Here is an 18563-nt window from a genome sequence, read left to right as displayed (position 1 = left end):
GCCCCCTTTCTGCCCCACAGGCCCTGTCTCTGCCTCATAGGTGTCCCTTTCCTGCCCCACAGCCCCCATGGGTGCCTGTCTCTGCCCCATAGGTGCCCCCTTCTGCCCCACAGCTCCTCTGGGTGCTTGTCCCTGTCCCACAGGTGCCTCCTTTTTACCCCACAGCCCCCATGGGTGCCTGTTCCTGCCCCATAGGTGCCCCCTTCCTGCCCCACAGGCCCTGTGGGTGCCTGTTCCTGCCCCACAGGTGCCCCCTTCTGCCCCACAGCCCCCATGGGTGCCTGTTCCTGCCCCATAGGTGTCTTGTTTTTACCCCACAGCCCCCATGGGCGCCTGTCCCTGCCCCATAGGTGCCTCCTTTCTGCCCTACAACCCCTATGGGTGCCTGTTCCTGCCCCATAGGTGCCCCCTCCTGCCCCACAGCCCCCATGGGTGCCTGTTCCTGCCCCATAGGTGCCCCCTCCTGCCCCACAGCCCCCGTGGGCGCCTGTTCCTGCCCCATAGGTGCCCCCTCCTGCCCCACAGCTCCTGTGGGTGCCTGTCCCTGCCCCATAGGTGTCTCCTTTTTACCCCACAGTCTCCATGGGTGCCTGTTCCTGCCCCATAGGTGCCCCCTCCTGCCCCACAGCCCCCGTGGGCGCCTGTTCCTGCCCCATAGGTGCCCCCTTCTGCCCCACAGCCCCTGTGGGTGTCTGTTCCTGGCCCATAGGTGCCTCCTTTTTACCCCACAGCCCCCATGGGTGCCTGTCTCTGCCCCATAGGTGCCCCCCTTCTGCCCCACAGCCCCCATGGTGCCTGTTCCTGCCCCATAGGTGCCCCCTTCTGCCCCACAGGCCCTGTAGGTGCCTGTTCCTGCCCCACACTTGCCCCCTCCTGCCCCACAGCTCCTGTGGGTGCCTGTTCCTGCCCCATAGGTGCCCCCTTTCTGCTCCACAGGCCCTATAGGTGTCTGTTCCTGCCCCATAGGTGCCCCCTTTCTGCCCCACAGGCCCTGTAGGTGTCTGTTCCTGCCCCACAGGTGCCCCCTTTCTGCTCCACAGGCCCTGTAGGTGCCTGTCTCTGCCCCATAGGTGCCTCCTTTTTACCCCACAGCCCCCATGGGTGCCTGTCCCTGCCCCATAGGTGCCCCCTCCTGCCCCACAGCTCCTGTGGGTGCCTGTTCCTGCCCCATAGGTGCCCCCTCCTGCCCCACAGCTCCTGTGGGTGCCTGTTCCTGCCCCATAGGTGCCCCCTCCTGCCCCACAGCTCCTGTGGGTGCCTGTTCCTGCCCCATAGGTGCCCCCTTCCTGCCCCACAGCCCCCATGGGTGCCTGTTCCTGCCCCATAGGTGCCCCCTTCCTGCCCCACAGCCCTCATAGGTGCCTGTTCCTGCCCCATAGGTGCCTCCTTTTTACCCCACAGCCCTCATGGGTGCCTGTTCCTGCCCCATAGGTGCCCCCTTTCTGCCCCACAGCCCTCATGGGTGCCTGTTCCTGCCCCATAGGTGCCTCCTTTCTGCCCTACAGCTCCTGTGGGTGCCTGTTCCTGCCCCATAGGTGCCCCCTTCTGCCCCACAGCTCCTGTGGGTGCCTGTTCCTGCCCCATAGGTGCCCCCTCCTGCCCCACAGTTCCTGTGGGTGCCTGTTCCTGCCCCATAGGTGCCCCCTCCTGCCCCACAGCCCCCATGGGTGCCTGTTCCTGCCCCATAGGTGCCTCCTTCCTGCCCCACAGACCCTGGAGGGTTCCTGTCTGTACCCCATAGCCCCCATGGGTGCCAGTTTTGCCCCATAGATCCTGGTGGGGACCCATTCCTGCCCCACAGGTGCCTGTCTCTTCCCCACAAGTGCCCCTTTTCTGCCCCACAGCCCTTTCAAGGGTACCTATCCCCACCCCATAACTCCCGTGGGTGCTTCTCCTCACCCCACAGCTCCCGGACGGTGCCTGTCCCTGCCCCACACTTGCCCCCTTCCTGCCCCACAGCTCCTGGAGAGTGTTTGTCTCTGCCCCACACGTGCCCCCTTCCCGCCCCATAACTCCCAGGGGGACCATTCCTGCCCCATAACCCTTGGGGCACCTTAGGTGCCTGTCTCTGCCCTATAAGTGCCCCCTTTCTGCCCCACAGCCTCTCTGGGCATTGTTCCCTGCCCCACAGCTGCCCCCTTCCTGCCCCACACCGGGGGGGCCGCTCCCCCCCCGTTTTTGCGTACATTTCAATAAAACCGGTGACACTGCTTTGGCTCCTGGTGCTGAGTGACGTCATGGCGGGGGCGGGGCTTAGCGGGATCACGCCCCCCTGCGCCTATTGGCTAAGCCGGTACGCGCAAACCACGCCCCCGGCGTAGGCCACGCCCACTCACCAGTTAATAGCTGTGTGCTGCCCGTGTAAGCCACGCCCACTCAGCGGCGATTGGCTAAGCCGTGTCAGCATAAGCCACGCCCACTGCAGGAGGTGTCCCGTCCACCCGTGCCGCGCTCCTATTGGCTGCTCTCGGCTCGGCTCCGCCCCCTTCCATGGTCCTGGCGGGAAAGCGCCGCGCATGAGCGTTGCGGCAGGTTCCGGTCACCTTCCCGGCGCCCCGCGGCGTCGCTCGGCGCATGCGCGTGGGCGGAGCTTCGGCGGCCGCGCAGGCGCAGTCCGAGGAAGCGCCGGCCCGAGGCGAGGCGAGGCGAAGCCGGGGGGGGCAGGTGGGGGGGGGTACCGCCATGTACCGGCACGGCCGGGCCGCCGCCGCCGCCGTCTCCCGACTCCGTCCCGCCACCCCGCTCTGCGCCTGGGCCCCGCACAGCGCCCATGGAGCCGCGCCCGACCCGCCGCGCCGCCGCTACCGAGCGCGGCCGCAGGTGAGGGGCGGGGCCGCGCGGAGGGCGGGGCGGGCTACGCAAATGGCAGATCTTGAAGGGACCACTATGGGGCGGGGCTACGCAAATAGCGGAGTGTGGGGAGCGCTATGAGGCAGGGCTATGCAAATGAAGGGGCGTAAAAGGAGCGCTATGGGCGGAGCTACGCAAATAGCGGGGCTTAAAGGGAGAGCTATGGGCGGAGCTACGCAAATAGCGGGGCGTAAAGGGAGCGCTGTGGGCTGAGCTACGCAAATAGCGGGGCGTAAAGGGAGCGCTATGGGGCGGGGCTACGCAAATAGCGGGGCGTAAAGGGAGCGCTGTGGGGCGGGGCTACGCAAATAGAGTGTGGAGAGCGCTATGGGGCGGGGCTATGCAAATAGGGTGTAAAGGGAGCGCTATGGGGCGGGGCTACGCAAATAGCGGGGCGTAAAGGGAGCGCTGTGGGGCGGGGCTATGCAAATAGCGGGGTGTAAAGGGAACGCTATGGGGTGGGGCTATGCAAATGGGATGTAAATGGAGCGCTGTGGGGCGGGGCTACGCAAATAGAGTGTAGGAGAGCGCTATGGGGCGGGGCTATGCAAATATACTAAGGGAGCGGTGTGGGGCGGGGCTATGCAGATGAAGGGGCGTTAAGGGGAAGTGAAAGGGGCGTGGCTATGCAAATGACGTTCCTTATTAGGAGCGCTGGGGTGCATGACGCTGGGCAGGGCTACGCAAACAGCACAGTGGAAGGGGCGTGGCTATGCAAATAGTAGACGCCTGGTGGGTGTGTCACGGGGCGGAGCCATGCAAATACAGAGGCGCGAGGCACCCCCTGCTATGGGGCAGCCCCACACTCTCTCCCCCTGCCCCCCCGCTACGGGGCAGCCCCACACTCCCCCTGCCCCCCAGCCCCTGCCCCCCTGCCCCCCGGCTATGGGGCAGCCCCACACTCCCCCTGCCCCCCAGCCCCTGCCCCCCTGCCCCCCCACTATGGGGCAGCCCCACACTCCCCCTGCCCCCCAGCCCCTGCCCCCCTGCCCCCCGGCTATGGGGCAGCCGCTGTGCCCCCCGGCGGGGCTGGAGGTGACGATGGTGGACGGAGAGCGTGAGGACGACATCGCGGTGCGGGACCCCCCGGGACCCCCTGTGCTGCTGCTGCGCCCCACGGCGGCGCCCCACGGCGAAGCCCCCGCGCCCCACACGCCGCCCCCCAGCATGGACGAGCACCTGGCCCTCATGCACCAGAAACTGCAGCACGAGGTGGGGGGGACTGGGGGGAACTGGGGGGAACTGGGGGGGACTGGGGGGACTGGGGGGAGTGGGGGGACTGGGGGGAGTGGGGGGAGCTGGGGGAGCTGGGGGGACTGGGGGGAACTGGGGGGACTGGGGGGAGTGGGGAGGAGTGGGGGGAGTGGGGGGAACTGGGAGGAGTGGGGGGAACTGGGGGAACTGGGGGGACTGGGAGGAGTAGGGGGAGCTGGGGGGACTGGGGGGACTGGGAGGACTGGGGGGACTGGGGGGAGTGGGGGGAGCTGGGGGGGACTGGGGGGAGTGGGGGGAACTGGGAGGACTGGGAGGAGTGGGGGGAACTGGGGTGGGTGGGGGGACTGGGAGGAGTGGGGGGAACTGGGAGGAACTGGGGGGAGCTGGGGGGAACTGGGGGGAGTGGGAGGAGTGGGGGGGACTGGGGGGGACTGGGGGGAGTGGGAGGAACTGGGGAGAACTGGGAGGAGTGGGGGGAACTGGGGGAACTGGGGGAACTGGGAGGAGTGGGGGGAGCTGGGGGGACTGGGGGGAGTGGGGGGAACTGGGGGAACTGGGAGGAGTGGGGGGAGCTGGGGGGACTGGGGGGAGTGGGGGGAACTGGGGGGCACTGGGAGGAGTGGGGGGAACTGGGGGGAACTAGGGGAACTGGGAGGAGTGGGGGGAACTGGGGGGAACTGGGGGAACTGGGAGGAGTGGGGGGAACTGGGAGGACTGGGGGGAACTGGGAGGACTGGGAGGAGTGGGGGGAACTGGGGGGAACTGGGAGGAGTGGGGGGAACTGGGGGGAACTGGGGGGAACTGGGAGGAGTGGGGGGAACTGGGAGGAGTGGGGGGAACTGGGAGGACTGGGAGGAGTGGGGGGAACTGGGGGGAACTGGGAGGAGTGGGGGGGACTGGGGGGAACTGGGGGGAATGGGGGGGACTGGGGGGACTGTGAGGAGTGGGGAACTGGGGGGAGCTGTGGGAACTGGGAGGACTGAGGAACTGGGAGGACTGGGGGGAACTGGGGGAACTGGGGGGAGTGGGGGACTGGGAGGACTGAGGGGAACTGGGAGGAACTGGGAGGACTGGGGGGAACTGGGAGGAGTGGGGGAAACTGGGGGGAACTGGGAACACTGGTGGCCCTGGGGTGGCCGTGGTGGCCGTGGGGGGCAGTGCAGTGACGGTGCTGTGTGGGTCCCTGTTTTGCCCTGGGGTGGCCCTGGGGTGGCCGTGGTGGCCCTCGTGGCCGTGGTGGCCCTGGGGTGGCCCTGGTGGCCCTGGGGTGGCCGTGGTGGCGGTGTCGGCGGTGTCGGTGGTGACGGCGCTGTGTGCTCCCCGTTTGGCCCTGGGGTGGCCGCGGTGGCCCTGGGGTGGCCGCGGTGGCCGCGGTGGCGGCGGTGTCGGTGGTGACGGCGCTGTGTGCTCCCCGTTTCGCAGCTCCCCAATTTCCTGCTGAAGGTTCCCGACTATTCCCTCTACGCCCCCGACGTGGAGTTCATCCACCGCCCCCTGCGGCTGCGCACACGGTCAGCGCCTGTCCCCCTGTCCCCCTGTCCCCTCTGTCCCCTCTGTGTCCCCTCTGTCCCCTGTCCCCTCTGTCCCCACTGTCCCTCCATCCCCTCCGTCCCCCTCCGTCCCCTCCATCCCCCTCCATCCCCCTCCGTCCCCTCCATCCCCCTCCGTCCCCTCTGTCCCCCCTCTGTCCCTCTGTCCCTCTGTCCCCTCTGTCCCCCTTTGTCACCTCTGTCCCCTCTGTCCCCCTTTGTCACCTCTGTCCCCTCTGTCCCCCTCTGTCCCCCTCCGTCCCCCTCCATCCCCCTCCGTCCCCCTCTGTCCCCTCCGTCCCCTCCGTCCCCTCTGTCCCCCTCCATCCCCTCCGTCCCCTCCATCCCCTCTGTCCCCCCCTTCCCTCTGTCCCCTCTGTCCCCCTCTGTCCCCTCTGTCCCTCTCCATCCCCTCTGTCCCCTCCATCCCCTCTGTCCCCCCCTTCCCTCTGTCCCCCCTGTCCCCTCTGTCCCCTCTGTCCCCTTCTGTCCCCCATCCCCTCCGTCCCCCCCCGCCCCCCCCCGTCCCCCCTGTCCCCCTCCGTCCCCCTCCGTCCCCTCTGTCCCCCTCTGTCCCCCTCTGTCCCCTCTGTCCCCCTCCGTCCCCTCCATCCCCTCTGTCCCCCCCCACTCTGTCCCCCTCCGTCCCCCCCTCCCCTCTGTCCCTTCTGTCCCCCCCCGTCCCTCCCCATCCCCCCCGTCCCCTTCTGTTCCCCCGTCCCCCTCTGTCCCCCTGTACACAGTGACAGCTCTGTCCCCTGTAGGCGGTGTCCCCGGGGGGGTGACCCGACTGTCCCCGGGTGTCCCTGGCTTTGAGGTGACACCTCTGTCCCCGGGTGGTGACACGACTGTCCCTGGGTGTCCCTGGCTTGGAGGTGACAGCTCTGTCCCTGGGGTGGTGACCCGACTGTCCCCGGGTGTCCCTGGCTTTGAGGTGACACCTCTGTCCCGGGGTGGTGACACAGCTGTCCCCGGGTGTCCCTGGCTTTGAGGTGACAGCTCTGTCCCAGGGTGGTGACACAGCTGTCCCCTGGCAGGGGCCGCGCGCTGTACGTGGTGTCCCTGGCTTTGAGGTGACACCTCTGTCCCGGGGTGGTGACACCGCTGTCCCCTGGCAGGGGCCGCGCGCTGTACGCAGTGTCCCTGGCTTTGAGGTGACAGCTCTGTCCCCGGGGTGGTGACACGGCTGTCCCTGGGTGTCCCTGGCTTTGAGGTGACACCTCTGTCCCGGGGTGGTGACACGGCTGTCCCCTGGCAGGGGCCGCGCGCTGTACGCGGTGTCCCTGGCTTTGAGGTGACAGCTCTGTCCCGGGGTGGTGACACAGCTGTCCCCTGGCAGGGGCCGCGCGCTGTACGCGGTGTCCCTGGCTTTGAGGTGACAGCTCTGTCCCGGGGTGGTGACACGGCTGTCCCCTGGCAGGGGCCGGGCGCTGTACGCGGTGTCCCTGGCTTTGAGGTGACAGCTCTGTCCCGGGGTGGTGACACGGCTGTCCCCTGGCAGGGGCCGCGCGCTGTACGCGGTGGCGCTGGCGCTGTGCCGGGCGCTGCTCTGGGGGTACTTTGCCGGAGTGCGTTTGGAGGTTCTGGCGCTGACGCGACACCGCGAGGACGGCTCCGTGCGCGCCCGCTGGCGCCTGACGGGAGTGCCGCTGCCGCTGCTGCTGCTGCGCGGCCTGCGCCGCGACAAGAGCCACCTCCTCCGGTCAGTGACAAGGTGACACCCCCGGGTCACCCTCTGTGCCACCCACTGTCACCCTCTGTATCACCCGCTGCCACCTCTGTGCCACCCTGTGTGTCACCCTCTGTCACCTCTGTGCCACCCACTGGCACCTCCATGCCACCCGCTGTCACCCCTGTGTCACCCCTGTGTCACCCGCTGCCACCTCCTCTGGTCAGTGCCGCTGTGACACCCCTGTGTCACCCTCTGTGTCACCCCCTGTGTCACCCTCTGTGTCACCCGCTGCCACCTCCTCCGGTCAGTGACCATGTGACACCCCACTGTCACCCTCTGTGTCACCCTCTGTGTCACCCGCTGCCACCTCCTCCGGTCAGTGACGATGTGACACCCTCTGTGTCACCCTCTGTGTCACCCTCTGTGTCACCCGCTGCCACCTCCTCCGGTCAGTGACGATGTGACACCCCCCGTGTCACCTCTGTGTCACCCCCATGTCACCCACTGGCACCTCCTCCGGTCAGTGACCATGTGACACCCCCGCTGTCACCTCTGTGTCACCCACTGTCACCCTCTGTATCACCCGCTGCCACCTCCTCCGGTCAGTGACAATGTGACACCCCGCTGTCACCCTCTGTGTCACCCACTATCACCTCTGTGTCACCCACTGTCACCTCTGTGTCACCCGCTGCCACCTCCTCCGGTCAGTGCCCAGCGGTCACCCCACTGTCACCCTCTGTGTCACCCCCCGTGTCACCCTCTGTGTCACCCACTGCCACCTCCTCCGGTCAGTGACGATGTCACCCCGCTGTCACCCCTGTGTCACCCACACCTCTGTGTCACCCACTGCCACCTCCTCCGGTCAGTGACGCTGTCACCCCGCTGTCACCCTCTGTGTCACCCACTGTCACCCTCTGTGTCACCTCTGTGTCACCCCTGTGTCACCCACTGCCACCTCCTCCAGTCAGTGCCACTGTGTCACCCCCGTGTCACCTCTGTGTCACCCACTGCCACCTCCTGCGGTCAGTGCCGCTGTGACACCCCGCTGTCACCCCTGTGTCACCCTCTGTGTCACCCTCTGTGTCACCTCCTGCGGTCAGTGCCCGGCCAGTCACCCCTGTGTCACCCCTGTGTCACCTCTGTGTCACCGTCACCTCTGTGTCACCCACTGTCACCTCCTGCGGTCAGTGCCGCTGTGTCACCCATTGTGTCACCCACTGTCACCTCTGTGCCACCCACTGTCACCTCTGTGTCACCCTCTGTCACACCCATGTCACCCACTGGCACCCCTGTGTCACCCACTGTCACCACAGTGTCACCCTGGCACCTCCGTGTCACCCACTGGCACCTCTGTGTCACCCACACCTCTGTGTCACCCGCTGCCACCTCTGTGCCACACTCTTTGTCACCCACTGGCACCTCTGTGCCACTCTCTGTGCCACCCTCTGTGTCACCCACTGCCACCTCTGTCACCCACTGGCACCTCCGTGTCACCCTCTGTCACCTCCATGCCACCCACTGACACCTCTGTCACCCACTGTTGTCACCTCTGTGTCACCCTCTGCCACCTCCGTCACCCACTGTCACCCAACCCCCCCCCCCCGCACCCAGTGTCACCCCGCGCTGTCCCTTTGTCACCTGCGGGCATCGCTGCGACAAGAGGCAACTGCGCCACCGTCACCCTTTGTCACCTCTGTCACCCTTTGTCACCCGCGGGCATCGCTGTGACAAAGAGAGTCCCCTCATCGTCCTCCCCTTCTGCCGCTTTTTGTCACCACTGTGTCCCTTGTCCCAATGTCCCCAATGTCCCCTGGGCCTCGTCCCTCCCCAGCCCCGTGTCCCCAATGTCCCCAATGTCCCCATCCCTCCCCAGGGTGCCATGCCAGCCCCGTGCCTCAGTGTCCCCAATGTCCCCAATGTCCCCATCCCTCCCCAGAGTGCGATGCCAGCCCCGTGCCTCAGTGTCCCCAATGTCCCCAATGTCCCCATCCCTCCCCAGGATGCCATGCCAGCCCCGTGCCTCAGTGTCCCCAATGTCCCCAATGTCCCCATCCCTCCCCAGGATGCCATGCCAGCCCCGTGCCTCAGTGTCCCCAATGTCCCCAATGTCCCCATCCCTCCCCAGAGTGCGATGCCAGCCCTGTGTCCCCAATGTCCCCAATGTCCCCATCCCTCCCCAGAGTGCAATGCCAGCCCCGTGCCTCAGTGTCCCCAATGTCCCCATCCCTCCCCAGGGTGCCATGCCAGCCCCGTGCCTCAGTGTCCCCAATGTCCCCTGGGCCTCGTCCCTCCCCAGCCCCGTGTCCCCAATGTCCCCAATGTCCCCATCCCTCCCCAGAGTGCGATGCCAGCCCCGTGCCTCAGTGTCCCCAATGTCCCCTGGGCCTCGTCCCTCCCCAGCCCCATGTCCCCAATGTCCCCAATGTCCCCATCCCTCCCCAGGGTGCCACGCCAGCCCTGTGCCTCAGTGTCCCCAATGTCCCCAATGTCCCCTGGGCCTCGTCCCTCCCCAGCCCCGTGTCCCCAATGTCCCCAATGTCCCCATCCCTCCCCAGGATGCCATGCCAGCCCCGTGCCTCAGTGTCCCCAATGTCCCCATCCCTCCCCATGGCGCCATGCCAGCCCCGTGCCTCAGTGTCCCCAATGTCCCCAATGTCCCCATCCCTCCCCAGGGTGCCATGCCAGCCCCGTGCCTCAGTGTCCCCAATGTCCCCAGTGTCCCCTGGGCCTCGTCCCTCCCCAGCCCTGTGCCTCAGTGTCCCCAATGTCCCCTGGGCCTCATCCCTCCCCAGCCTTGTGTCCCCAATGTCCCCAATGTCCCCATCCCTCCCCAGGGCGCCATGCCAGCCCCGTGCCTCAGTGTCCCCAATGTCCCCAATGTCCCCTGTGTGTCCCCCCCCAGGTCCTATGACGCCTTCTCCACCTTCTTCCTCAACTCGCAGGGGCTCATCCGCTGCCACTACGTGGACAAGGTAAGATCTGGGGACACTTGGGGACACCGGGGGACACCGGGGGCCCCTCCTGTCCCCGTCCCTCACCGTGTCCCCCCCCCCCCCCAGGTGATGCCGGCGCCCACGGCGCTCCCCGAGCCCAAGAAGCTGTTGGTGGCCGCGGCGGTGACGGTGGCTTTGGCCGAGCCGGGTGTGCGCCTGGCGCTGAAACCCTCGGCCACCTCAGGGGACACCTGAGCGTCCCCACAATGTCCCCAAAGTGTCCCCACATCCCCCCCCCCCCCCCCCTCTTAACTTAATGTACAGAATAAACCCAGAGACGGAGCTGTGGCTGCGGGGACCGAGAGGGGACCCCCGAGGGAGCCCCGAGCCGCTCGTCCGCCATAGTGACTGTATTGCAGGGGTGTCCCCAAGTGTCCCCAAGTGTCCCCAAGGCGCTCAGCTCAGCTCCTCCCGGCTCTTGCCGACCTTCTTGGGCATCTTGCGGGCGTTGGGGTCCTCGAGCTCCTTGGCCTGATAGTAATGGGGCGCCACCTCCAGCAGCCACGCGCTCTCGATCTCGATCACCTGCGGACGGGGGCTCTGTCACCTCCCTGTCCCCCTGGGGACACGGCCAGGGGGGCTCTGTCACCTCCCTGTCCCCCTGGGGACACGGCCAGGGGGGCTCTGGCACCCCAAGATGGGGCTGAGGGTCCTTGTCACCCTTGGGGACACGGCCAGGGGGGCTCTGTCACCTCCCTGGCACCCTGGGGACACGGCCATGGGGGCTCTGTCACCTCCCTGGCACCCCTGGGGACACGGCCAGGGGGGCTCTGTCACCCCAAGATGGGGCTGAGGGGTCTTTGTCACCCCTGGGGACACGGCCAGGGGGGCTCTGTCACCTCCCTGGCACCCCGGGGACACGGCCAGGGGGCTCCGTCACCCCAAGATGGGGCTGAGGGGTCCCTGTCCCCCTGGGGACACAGCCAGGGGGGCTCTGTCACCTCCCTGTCCCCCTGGGGACACGGCCAGGGGGGCTCTGTCACCTCCCTGTCCCCCTGGGGACACGGCCAGGGGGGCTCTGTCACCTCCCTGTCCCCCTGGGGACACGGCCAGGGGGGCTCTGGCACCTCCCTGTCACCCTGGGGACACGGCCAGGGGGGCTCTGTCACCTCCCTGGCACCCCGGGGACACGGCCAGGGGGGCTCTGGCACCCCAAGATGGGGCTGAGGGGTCTTTGTCACCCTTGGGGACACGGCCAGGGGGGCTCTGGCACCTCCCTGGCACCCCGGGGACACGGCCAGGGGGGCTCTGTCACCTCCCTGGCACCCCGGGGACACGGCCAGGGGGGCTCTGTCACCCCAAGATGGGGCTGAGGGGTCCTTCTCACCCCTGGGGACACGGCCAGGGGGGCTCTGTCACCTCCCTGTCCCCCTGGGGACACAGCCAGGGGGGCTCTGTCACCCCAAGATGGGGCTGAGGGGTCTCTGTCACCCTGGGGACACGGCCAGGGGGGCTCTGTCACCTCCCTGTCACCCTGGGGACACAGCCAGGGGGGCTCTGTCACCCCAAGATGGGGCTGAGGGGTCCTTGTCACCCCTGGGGACACGGCCAGGGGGGCTCTGTCACCCCAAGATGGGGCTGAGGGGTCTCTGTCACCCTGGGGACACGGCCAGGGGGGCTCTGTCACCTCCCTGTCACCCTGGGGACACGGCCAGGGGGGCTCTGTCACCCCAAGATGGGGCTGAGGGGTCTTTGTCACCCCTGGGGACACGGCCAGGGGGGCTCTGTCACCTTCCTGTCACCCTGGGGACACGGCCGGGGGGCTCTGTCACCTTCCTGGCACCCTGGGGACACGGCCAGGGGGGCTCTGGCACCTCCCTGTCACCCTGGGGACACGGCCAGGGGGGCTCTGGCACCCCAAGATGGGGCTGAGGGGTCTTTGTCACCCCCGGGGACACCGCCATGGGGGCTCTGTCACCCCAAGATGGGGCTGAGGGGTCTTTGTCACCCCTGGGGACACCGCCATGGAGGCTCTGTCACCTCAGGATGTGACCATGGGGGGGGCCCTGTCACCCCGTCACCCTGAGCCGTAGCCACGGGGGTCCCCATTGTCCCCATCCCCAACATGTCCGATGTCCCCCCCCTTGTCCCCTCATCCCTGTGCCCCCCCCTGTCCTTTGTCCCCCCCCCGTGTCCCCAAATCCCTCTCCCCGTGTCCCCTCATTGCATCTCCCCCACATCCCATCCTCCTTCTCCCCATTTCCCGCGTCCCCACCTCCCCGTTTCCCTGTGTCCCCCGTGTCCCCACTGTCCCCGTGTCCCCACTGTCCCCGTGTCCCCCCATTGTCCCCCCCTGTCCCCCCCAAACCTGGCGCATGAACTCCTTGGTGGTGAAGACGAGCTCGTGGTAGAGCACCCAGCGCGGCTGCTCCTCGAACAGAGAGCTGTTGGGGTGGATGAACACCGTCTGCTGGTGCTTCACCGTGCGGTACCCGCCCCGCGTCAGCCGCGCCGCGTGGTAGAAGAACCCGGCGGTGATGGCCTGGGGGGGGGCACCGGGGAAAGGGGGGGATTTAGGGGGTGCTGGGGGGATTTAAGGGGTGCTGGGGGGAGAAATGGGGGGCCTGGGGGGGAAATGGGGGGATTTAGGGGGTGCTGGGGGGAGAAATGGGGGGCCTGGGGGGGAGAAATGGGGGTCCTGGAGGTGTTGGGGGGGCGAAATGAGGGGATTTAGGGGGTGCTGGGGGGAGAAATGGGGGGCCTGGAGGGAGAAATAGCGGGCCTGGGGGGGAAATGGGGAGATTTAGGGGGTGCTGGGGGGAGAAATGGGGGTCCTGGGGGGAGAAATGGGGGTCCTGGAGGTGTTGGGGGGGGAAAATGAGGGGATTTAGGGGGTGCTGGGGGGAGAAATAGGGGTCCTGGGGGGAGAAATGGGGGGCCTGGGGGGGAAATGGGGATATTAGGGGGTGCTGGGGGGATTTAGTGGGGGATAAGGGGGGAGAAATGGGGGGCCTGGAGGTGTTGGGGGGGGAAATGAGGGGATTTAGGGGGTGCTGGGGGGGAGAAATGGGGGTCCTGGGGGGAGAAATGGGGGGCCTGGGGGGGAGAAATAGGGGTCCTGGGGGGAAATGGGGGGATTTAGGGGGTGCTGGGGGAAGAAATGGGGGCCTGGGGGGAGAAATGGGGGTCCTGGAGGTGTTGGGGGGGGAAAGGGGGGGATTAGGGGGTGCTGGGGGGAGAAATGGGGGGCCTGGGGGGGATATGGGGGGATTTAGGGGGTGCTGGGGGGAGAAATGGGGGGCCTGGGGGAGAAATGGGGGTCCTGGGGGGGAAATGGGGGGATTTAGGGGGTGCTGGGGGGAGAAATGGGGGTCCTGGGGGTGCTGGGGGGATTTAGGGGGTGCTGGGGGGAGAAATGGGGGGCCTGGAGGTGGTAGGGGGGGAAATGAGAGGATTTAGGGGGTGCTGGGGGGAGAAATGGGGGTCCTGGAGGTGTTGGAGGGGGAAATGAGGGGATTTAAGGGGTGCTGGGGGGAGAAATGGGGGTCCTGGGGGGGAAATGGGGGATTTAGGGGGTGCTGGGGGAGAAATGGGGGTCCTGGGGGAGAAATGGGGGGTCCTGGAGGTGTTGGAGGGGGAAATGAGGGGATTTAGGGGGTGCTGGGGGGAGAAATGGGGTCCTGGGGGAAATGGGGGGATTTAGGGGGTGCTGGGGGGAGAAATGGGGGGCCTGGGGGAGAAATGGGGGGCCTGGAGGTGTTGGGGGGGAAATGGGGGGATTTAGGGGGTGCTGGGGGGAGAAATGGGGGGCCTGGGGGGGAAATGGGGGGATTTAGGGGGTGCGGGGGGGAGAAATGGGGGGCCTGGGGGGAGAAATAGGGGGCTTGGAGGGGGAATGAGGGGATTTAGCGGGTGCTGGGAGGAGAAATGGGGGTCCTGGAGGTGTTGGGGGGGGAAATGAGGGGATTTAGGGGGTGCTGGGGGGAGAAATGGGGGGCCTGGGGGGGAAATGGGGGGCCTGGAGGTGTTGGGGGGGGAAATGGGGGGATTTAGGGGGTGCTGGGGGGAGAAATGGGGGTCCTGGGGGGGAAATGGGGGGATTTAGGGGGTGCTGGGGGGAGAAATGGGGGGCCTGGGGGGAGAAATGGGGGTCCTGGGGGGGGAAATGGGGGCATTTTGGGGGTGCTGGGGGGAGAAATGGGGGTCCTGGGGGGAGAAATGGGGGTCCTGGAGGTGTTGGGGGGGGGAAATGGGGGAAATTTAGGGGGTGCTGGGGGGAGAAATGGGGGCCTGGAGGGAGAAATAGGGGGCCTGGGGGGAGAAATGGGGGTCCTGGGGGGGAAATGGGGGGATTTAGGGGGTGCTGGGGGAAGAAATGGGGGGCCTGGGGGGAGAAATGGGGGTCCTGGAGGTGTGGGGGGGGAAATGGGGGGATTTAGGGGGTGCTGGGGGGAGAAATGGGGGGCCTGGAGGTGTTGGGGGGGGAAATGGGGGGATTTAGGGGGAGAAATAGGGGTCCTGGGGGGGAAATGGGGGGATTTAGGGGGTGCTGGGGGGAAATGAGGGGATTTAGGGGGTGCTGGGGGGGAGAAATGGGGGGCCTGGGGGGAAAATGGGGGGATTTAGGGGGTGCTGGCGGGAGAAATGGGGGTCCTGGGGGGAGAAATGGGGGTCCTGGGGGGGAAATGGGGGGATTTAGGGAGTGCTGGGGGAGAAATGGGGGCCTGGGGGGGGAAATGGTGGACTTTAAGAGGTGCTGGGAGGAAAAATGGGGGGGCCTGGGGGGGGAAATGGGGGGCCTGGAGGTGTTGGGGGGGGAAAATGGGGGGATTTAGGGGGTGCTGGGGGGAGAAATGGGGGTCCTGGAGGTGTTGGAGGGGGAAATGAGGGGATTTAGGGGGTGCTGGGGGGAGAAATGGGGGGCCTGGGGGGGGAAATGGGGGGGCCTGGAGGTGTTGGGGGGGGGGAAATGGGGGGATTTTAGGGGGTGTTGGGGGGAAAAATGGGGGCCTGGAGGTGTAATAGGGGGCTTTAATGGTGCGGTGGGGTAGTTGGGGGGTTTTTGGGGTGCCATGGGGTGGTTTGGGGTTTTTTGGGGTCCCCGTGGGTCGTTTTTGGGGTCCTTTTGGGGCAGTTGGGGGTTTTTTGGGGTGCCGTGGGGGGGGTGTTTTTGGGGGTGCCGTGTGGGCATTTTGGGGTCCTTTTGGGGCGGTTTGGGGTTTTGGGGTGCGGTGGGGGTGTTTTTTGGGGTGCCGTGGGGGGGTCGGTGGTTTTTGGGGTGCGGTTGGGTGTTTTTGGGGTGCTGGGGTTGTTTTTGGGGTGCCGGGGGGGGTTGGTGTTTTTGGGTGCTGGGGTTGTTTTTGGGGTGCGGTTGGTTGTTTTGGGGTGCCGGGGGGTGGGTGGTTTTTGGGGTGCCGGGGGGGTCGGTGGTTTTGGGGTGCGGTGGGGGTGTTTTTGGGGTGCCGGGGAGGTCGGTGTTTTTGGGGTGCTGTGGGGCTGTTGGTGTTTTTGGGGTGCAGTGGGGGTGTTTTTTGGGGTGCTGTGGGGGTCACTCTGTTTTTGGGGTGCGGGGGGTGGTTTTTGGGGCGCTGACCTTGCGGAGGGGGGCGGTATAGTCGGGGGCGCAGGAGGTGGCCGTGAGCTCCACGCGCTCCAGGAGTGGAGGTTTTGGGGTGCTGTGGGGGCGTTTTTGGGGTGCTGTGGGGGGTGGGTGGTTTTTGGGGTGCGGGGGGTGTTTTTGGGGTGCTGACCTTGCGGAGGGGGCGGTAGTCGGGGGCGCAGGAGGTGGGCGCGAGCTCCACGCGCTCCCGGAGCCCCTCGAGCTGCTCCCGCACGTCCCGCGCTCGGCGCAGCGCCCGCGCCTGCACAAAGTGCTCAAAGCACCACTGCACCGAGTGACCGCTCAGCACCCACTGATCGACAGGGGGGGGGACAGAGGGGGGACAGGAGGGGACAGGGGGACACAGGGACAGAGGGGGGACAGAGGGATATTGGAGATATTGGGGACATTGGGGATATTGGGGACATTGGGGGGACAGAGGGAAATTGGGGGACAGAAGGACATTGGGGACAATGGAGGACAGAGGGACATTGGGGGACAGAGGGACATTGGGGACACAGAGGGACATTGGAGGACAGAGGGACAGCGGGGGGACAGAGGGACAGCGGGGGGACAGAGGGACATTGGGGACACAAGGGGATGTTGGGGGGACATGGAACATTGGGGACACAGAGGGACATTGAGGGGACAGAGAGACATTGGGGACACAAGGGGATGTTGGGGGTACAGGGGGACATTGGGGGGACAGAAGGACATTGGGGATACAGAGGGACATTGGGGAGAGGGGACATTGGGGCGACAGGGGACATTGAGGACATTGGGGGGACAGAGGGATATTGGGGACATTGGGGGACAGAGGGATATTGGGGGGACAGAGGGACATTGGGAACACAGAGGGACATTGGGGGGAAAGAGGGACATTGGGGGGACAGAGGGACATTGGGGACACAGAGGGACATTGGGGGACAGAGGGACATTGGGAACATAGAGGGACATTGGGGACACAGAGGGACATTGGGGGAACAGAGGGATATTGGGGGGACAGAGGGACATTGGGGGACAGAGGGATATTGGGGGGAGAGGGACATTTGGGGACAGAGGGATATTGGGGGGACAGAGGGACATTGGGGGACAGAGGGATATTGGGGGGAGAGGGACATTTGGGGACAGAGGGATATTGGGGGGACAGAGGGACATTGGGGGACAGAGGGATATTGGGGGGAGAGGGACATTTGGGGACAGAGGGATATTGGGGGGACAGAGGGACATTGGGGGACAGAGGGACATTGGGGGACAGAGGGACATGAGGGGGGACATGGGGGACATTGGGGGGACAGAGGGATATTGGGGGACAGAGGGACATTGGGGCGACAGGGGGACATTGGGGTGACGGGGGGACATCAGGGGAGAAGGGGATATTGGGGGACAGAGGGACATTGGGGGGACAGAGGGATATTGGGGACATTGGGGAGTCAGGGGGACATTGGGGACACAGAGGGACATTGGGACAGAGGGACATCAGGGGGACAGAGGGACATTGGGGGGAGAGGGGACATTGGAGGACAGAGGGACATTGGGGGGACAGAGGGACATTGGGGGACAGAGGGACAGCGGGGGACATCAGGGGAGAAGGGGATATTGGGGGAACAAGGGGATATGGGGGGACAGAGGGATATTGGGGGACAGAGGGACATTGGGGACACAGAGGGACATTGGAGATATTGGGGGGACAGAGGGACATGGGGGACACAGGGGGACATTGGGGACATTGGGGGACAGAGGGACATAAGGGGAATAGGGGGACATTGGGGACATAGGACATCAGGGGGACAGGGGGACATCGGACACAGAGGGACATTGGGGGACATTGGGGACACAGAGGGACATTGGGGCACAGGGGGACATTGGGAGGATAGAGGGACATTGGGGGGACGGGGATATTGGGGGGACAGAGGGACATTGGGGGGAGAGGGGACATTGAGGGGACAGAGGGACAGCGGGGGAACAGAGGGATATTGGGGGACAGAGGGACATTGGGGGGACAGAGGGACATTGGGGGGACAGGGGGACATTGGGGACACAGAGGGATATTGGGGGGACATTGAGGGGACACAGAGGGACATTGGGGGATGTGGGAAAATGGGGACACAAAGGGACGACGGACACAGGGGGACACAGAGGGACACGGTCAGTGTCTGCCCCCATGTCCCCCCCATGTCCCCCCCATGTCCCCCCCATGTCCCCCCCGTGTCCCCCATTGTCCCCCACCTGCTTGTAGACGTTGAGGAGGACGAGGTGGTCCCCCCCATGTCCCCGTGTCCCCCATTGTCCCCCATGTCCCCATGTCCCCCATTGTCCCCTGGTGTCCCCCACCTGGTCGTAGATGTTGAGGAGGACGAGGTGGTCCCCCCCATGTCCCCATGTCCCCCATTGTCCCCAATGTCCCCTGGTGTCCCCCACCTGGTTGTAGACGTTGAGGAGTACGAGGTGGTCGCCCCCATGTCCCCGTGTCCCCATGTCCCCATGTCCCCGTGTCCCCCATTGTCCCCTGGTGTCCCCCATTGTCCCCCCACCTGGTTGTAGACGTTGAGGAGCACGAGGTGGTCCCCATCCCCATGTCCCCGTGTCCCCCATTGTCCCCTGGTGTCCCCCATTGTCCCCTGGTGTCCCCACCTGGTTTGTAGACGTTGAGGAGGACAAGGTGGTCCCCATCCCCATGTCCCCCTCTGTCCCCCCGTGTCCCCAATGTCCCCTGGTGTCCCCCACCTGGTTGTAGACGTTGAGGAGCACGAGGTGGTCCCCCC

General features: G+C 66.4%; 2 protein-coding genes across 2 annotated transcripts in view; one reads left to right on the top strand and one right to left on the bottom strand.

The window, feature by feature from the left end:
- The first annotated feature begins 2559 nt into the window (after positions 1 to 2559).
- On the top strand, positions 2560 to 10557 carry C31H6orf136 (chromosome 31 C6orf136 homolog). The gene is made up of 6 exons (XM_054051972.1): positions 2560 to 2820; positions 3826 to 4062; positions 5488 to 5576; positions 7096 to 7296; positions 10169 to 10238; positions 10326 to 10557. Exons 1-6 carry the CDS (start codon positions 2575 to 2577, stop codon positions 10452 to 10454), a joined length of 972 nt encoding a protein of 323 aa, XP_053907947.1. The 5' UTR covers positions 2560 to 2574; the 3' UTR covers positions 10455 to 10557.
- The window catches only part of DHX16 (DEAH-box helicase 16), a 48500-nt gene continuing 40466 nt past the window's right edge, over positions 10530 to 18563 (bottom strand). Inside the window, exons 18-20 of the mRNA XM_054051977.1 lie at positions 15950 to 16111; positions 12568 to 12741; positions 10530 to 10784 (exon numbers count right to left, since the gene is read on the bottom strand). Coding sequence (XP_053907952.1) covers positions 10656 to 10784; positions 12568 to 12741; positions 15950 to 16111 — 465 coding nt within the window. The 3' untranslated portion in view covers positions 10530 to 10655. The remainder of the gene's footprint in view (positions 10785 to 12567; positions 12742 to 15949; positions 16112 to 18563) is intronic.

This window comes from Cuculus canorus, chromosome 31, assembly GCF_017976375.1.
Source record: "Cuculus canorus isolate bCucCan1 chromosome 31, bCucCan1.pri, whole genome shotgun sequence".
Lineage (NCBI taxonomy): Eukaryota > Metazoa > Chordata > Aves > Cuculiformes > Cuculidae > Cuculus > Cuculus canorus.
The sequence above is the reverse complement of the archived record's forward strand: the minus strand, read 5'-3'. Positions and strand labels throughout refer to the sequence as shown.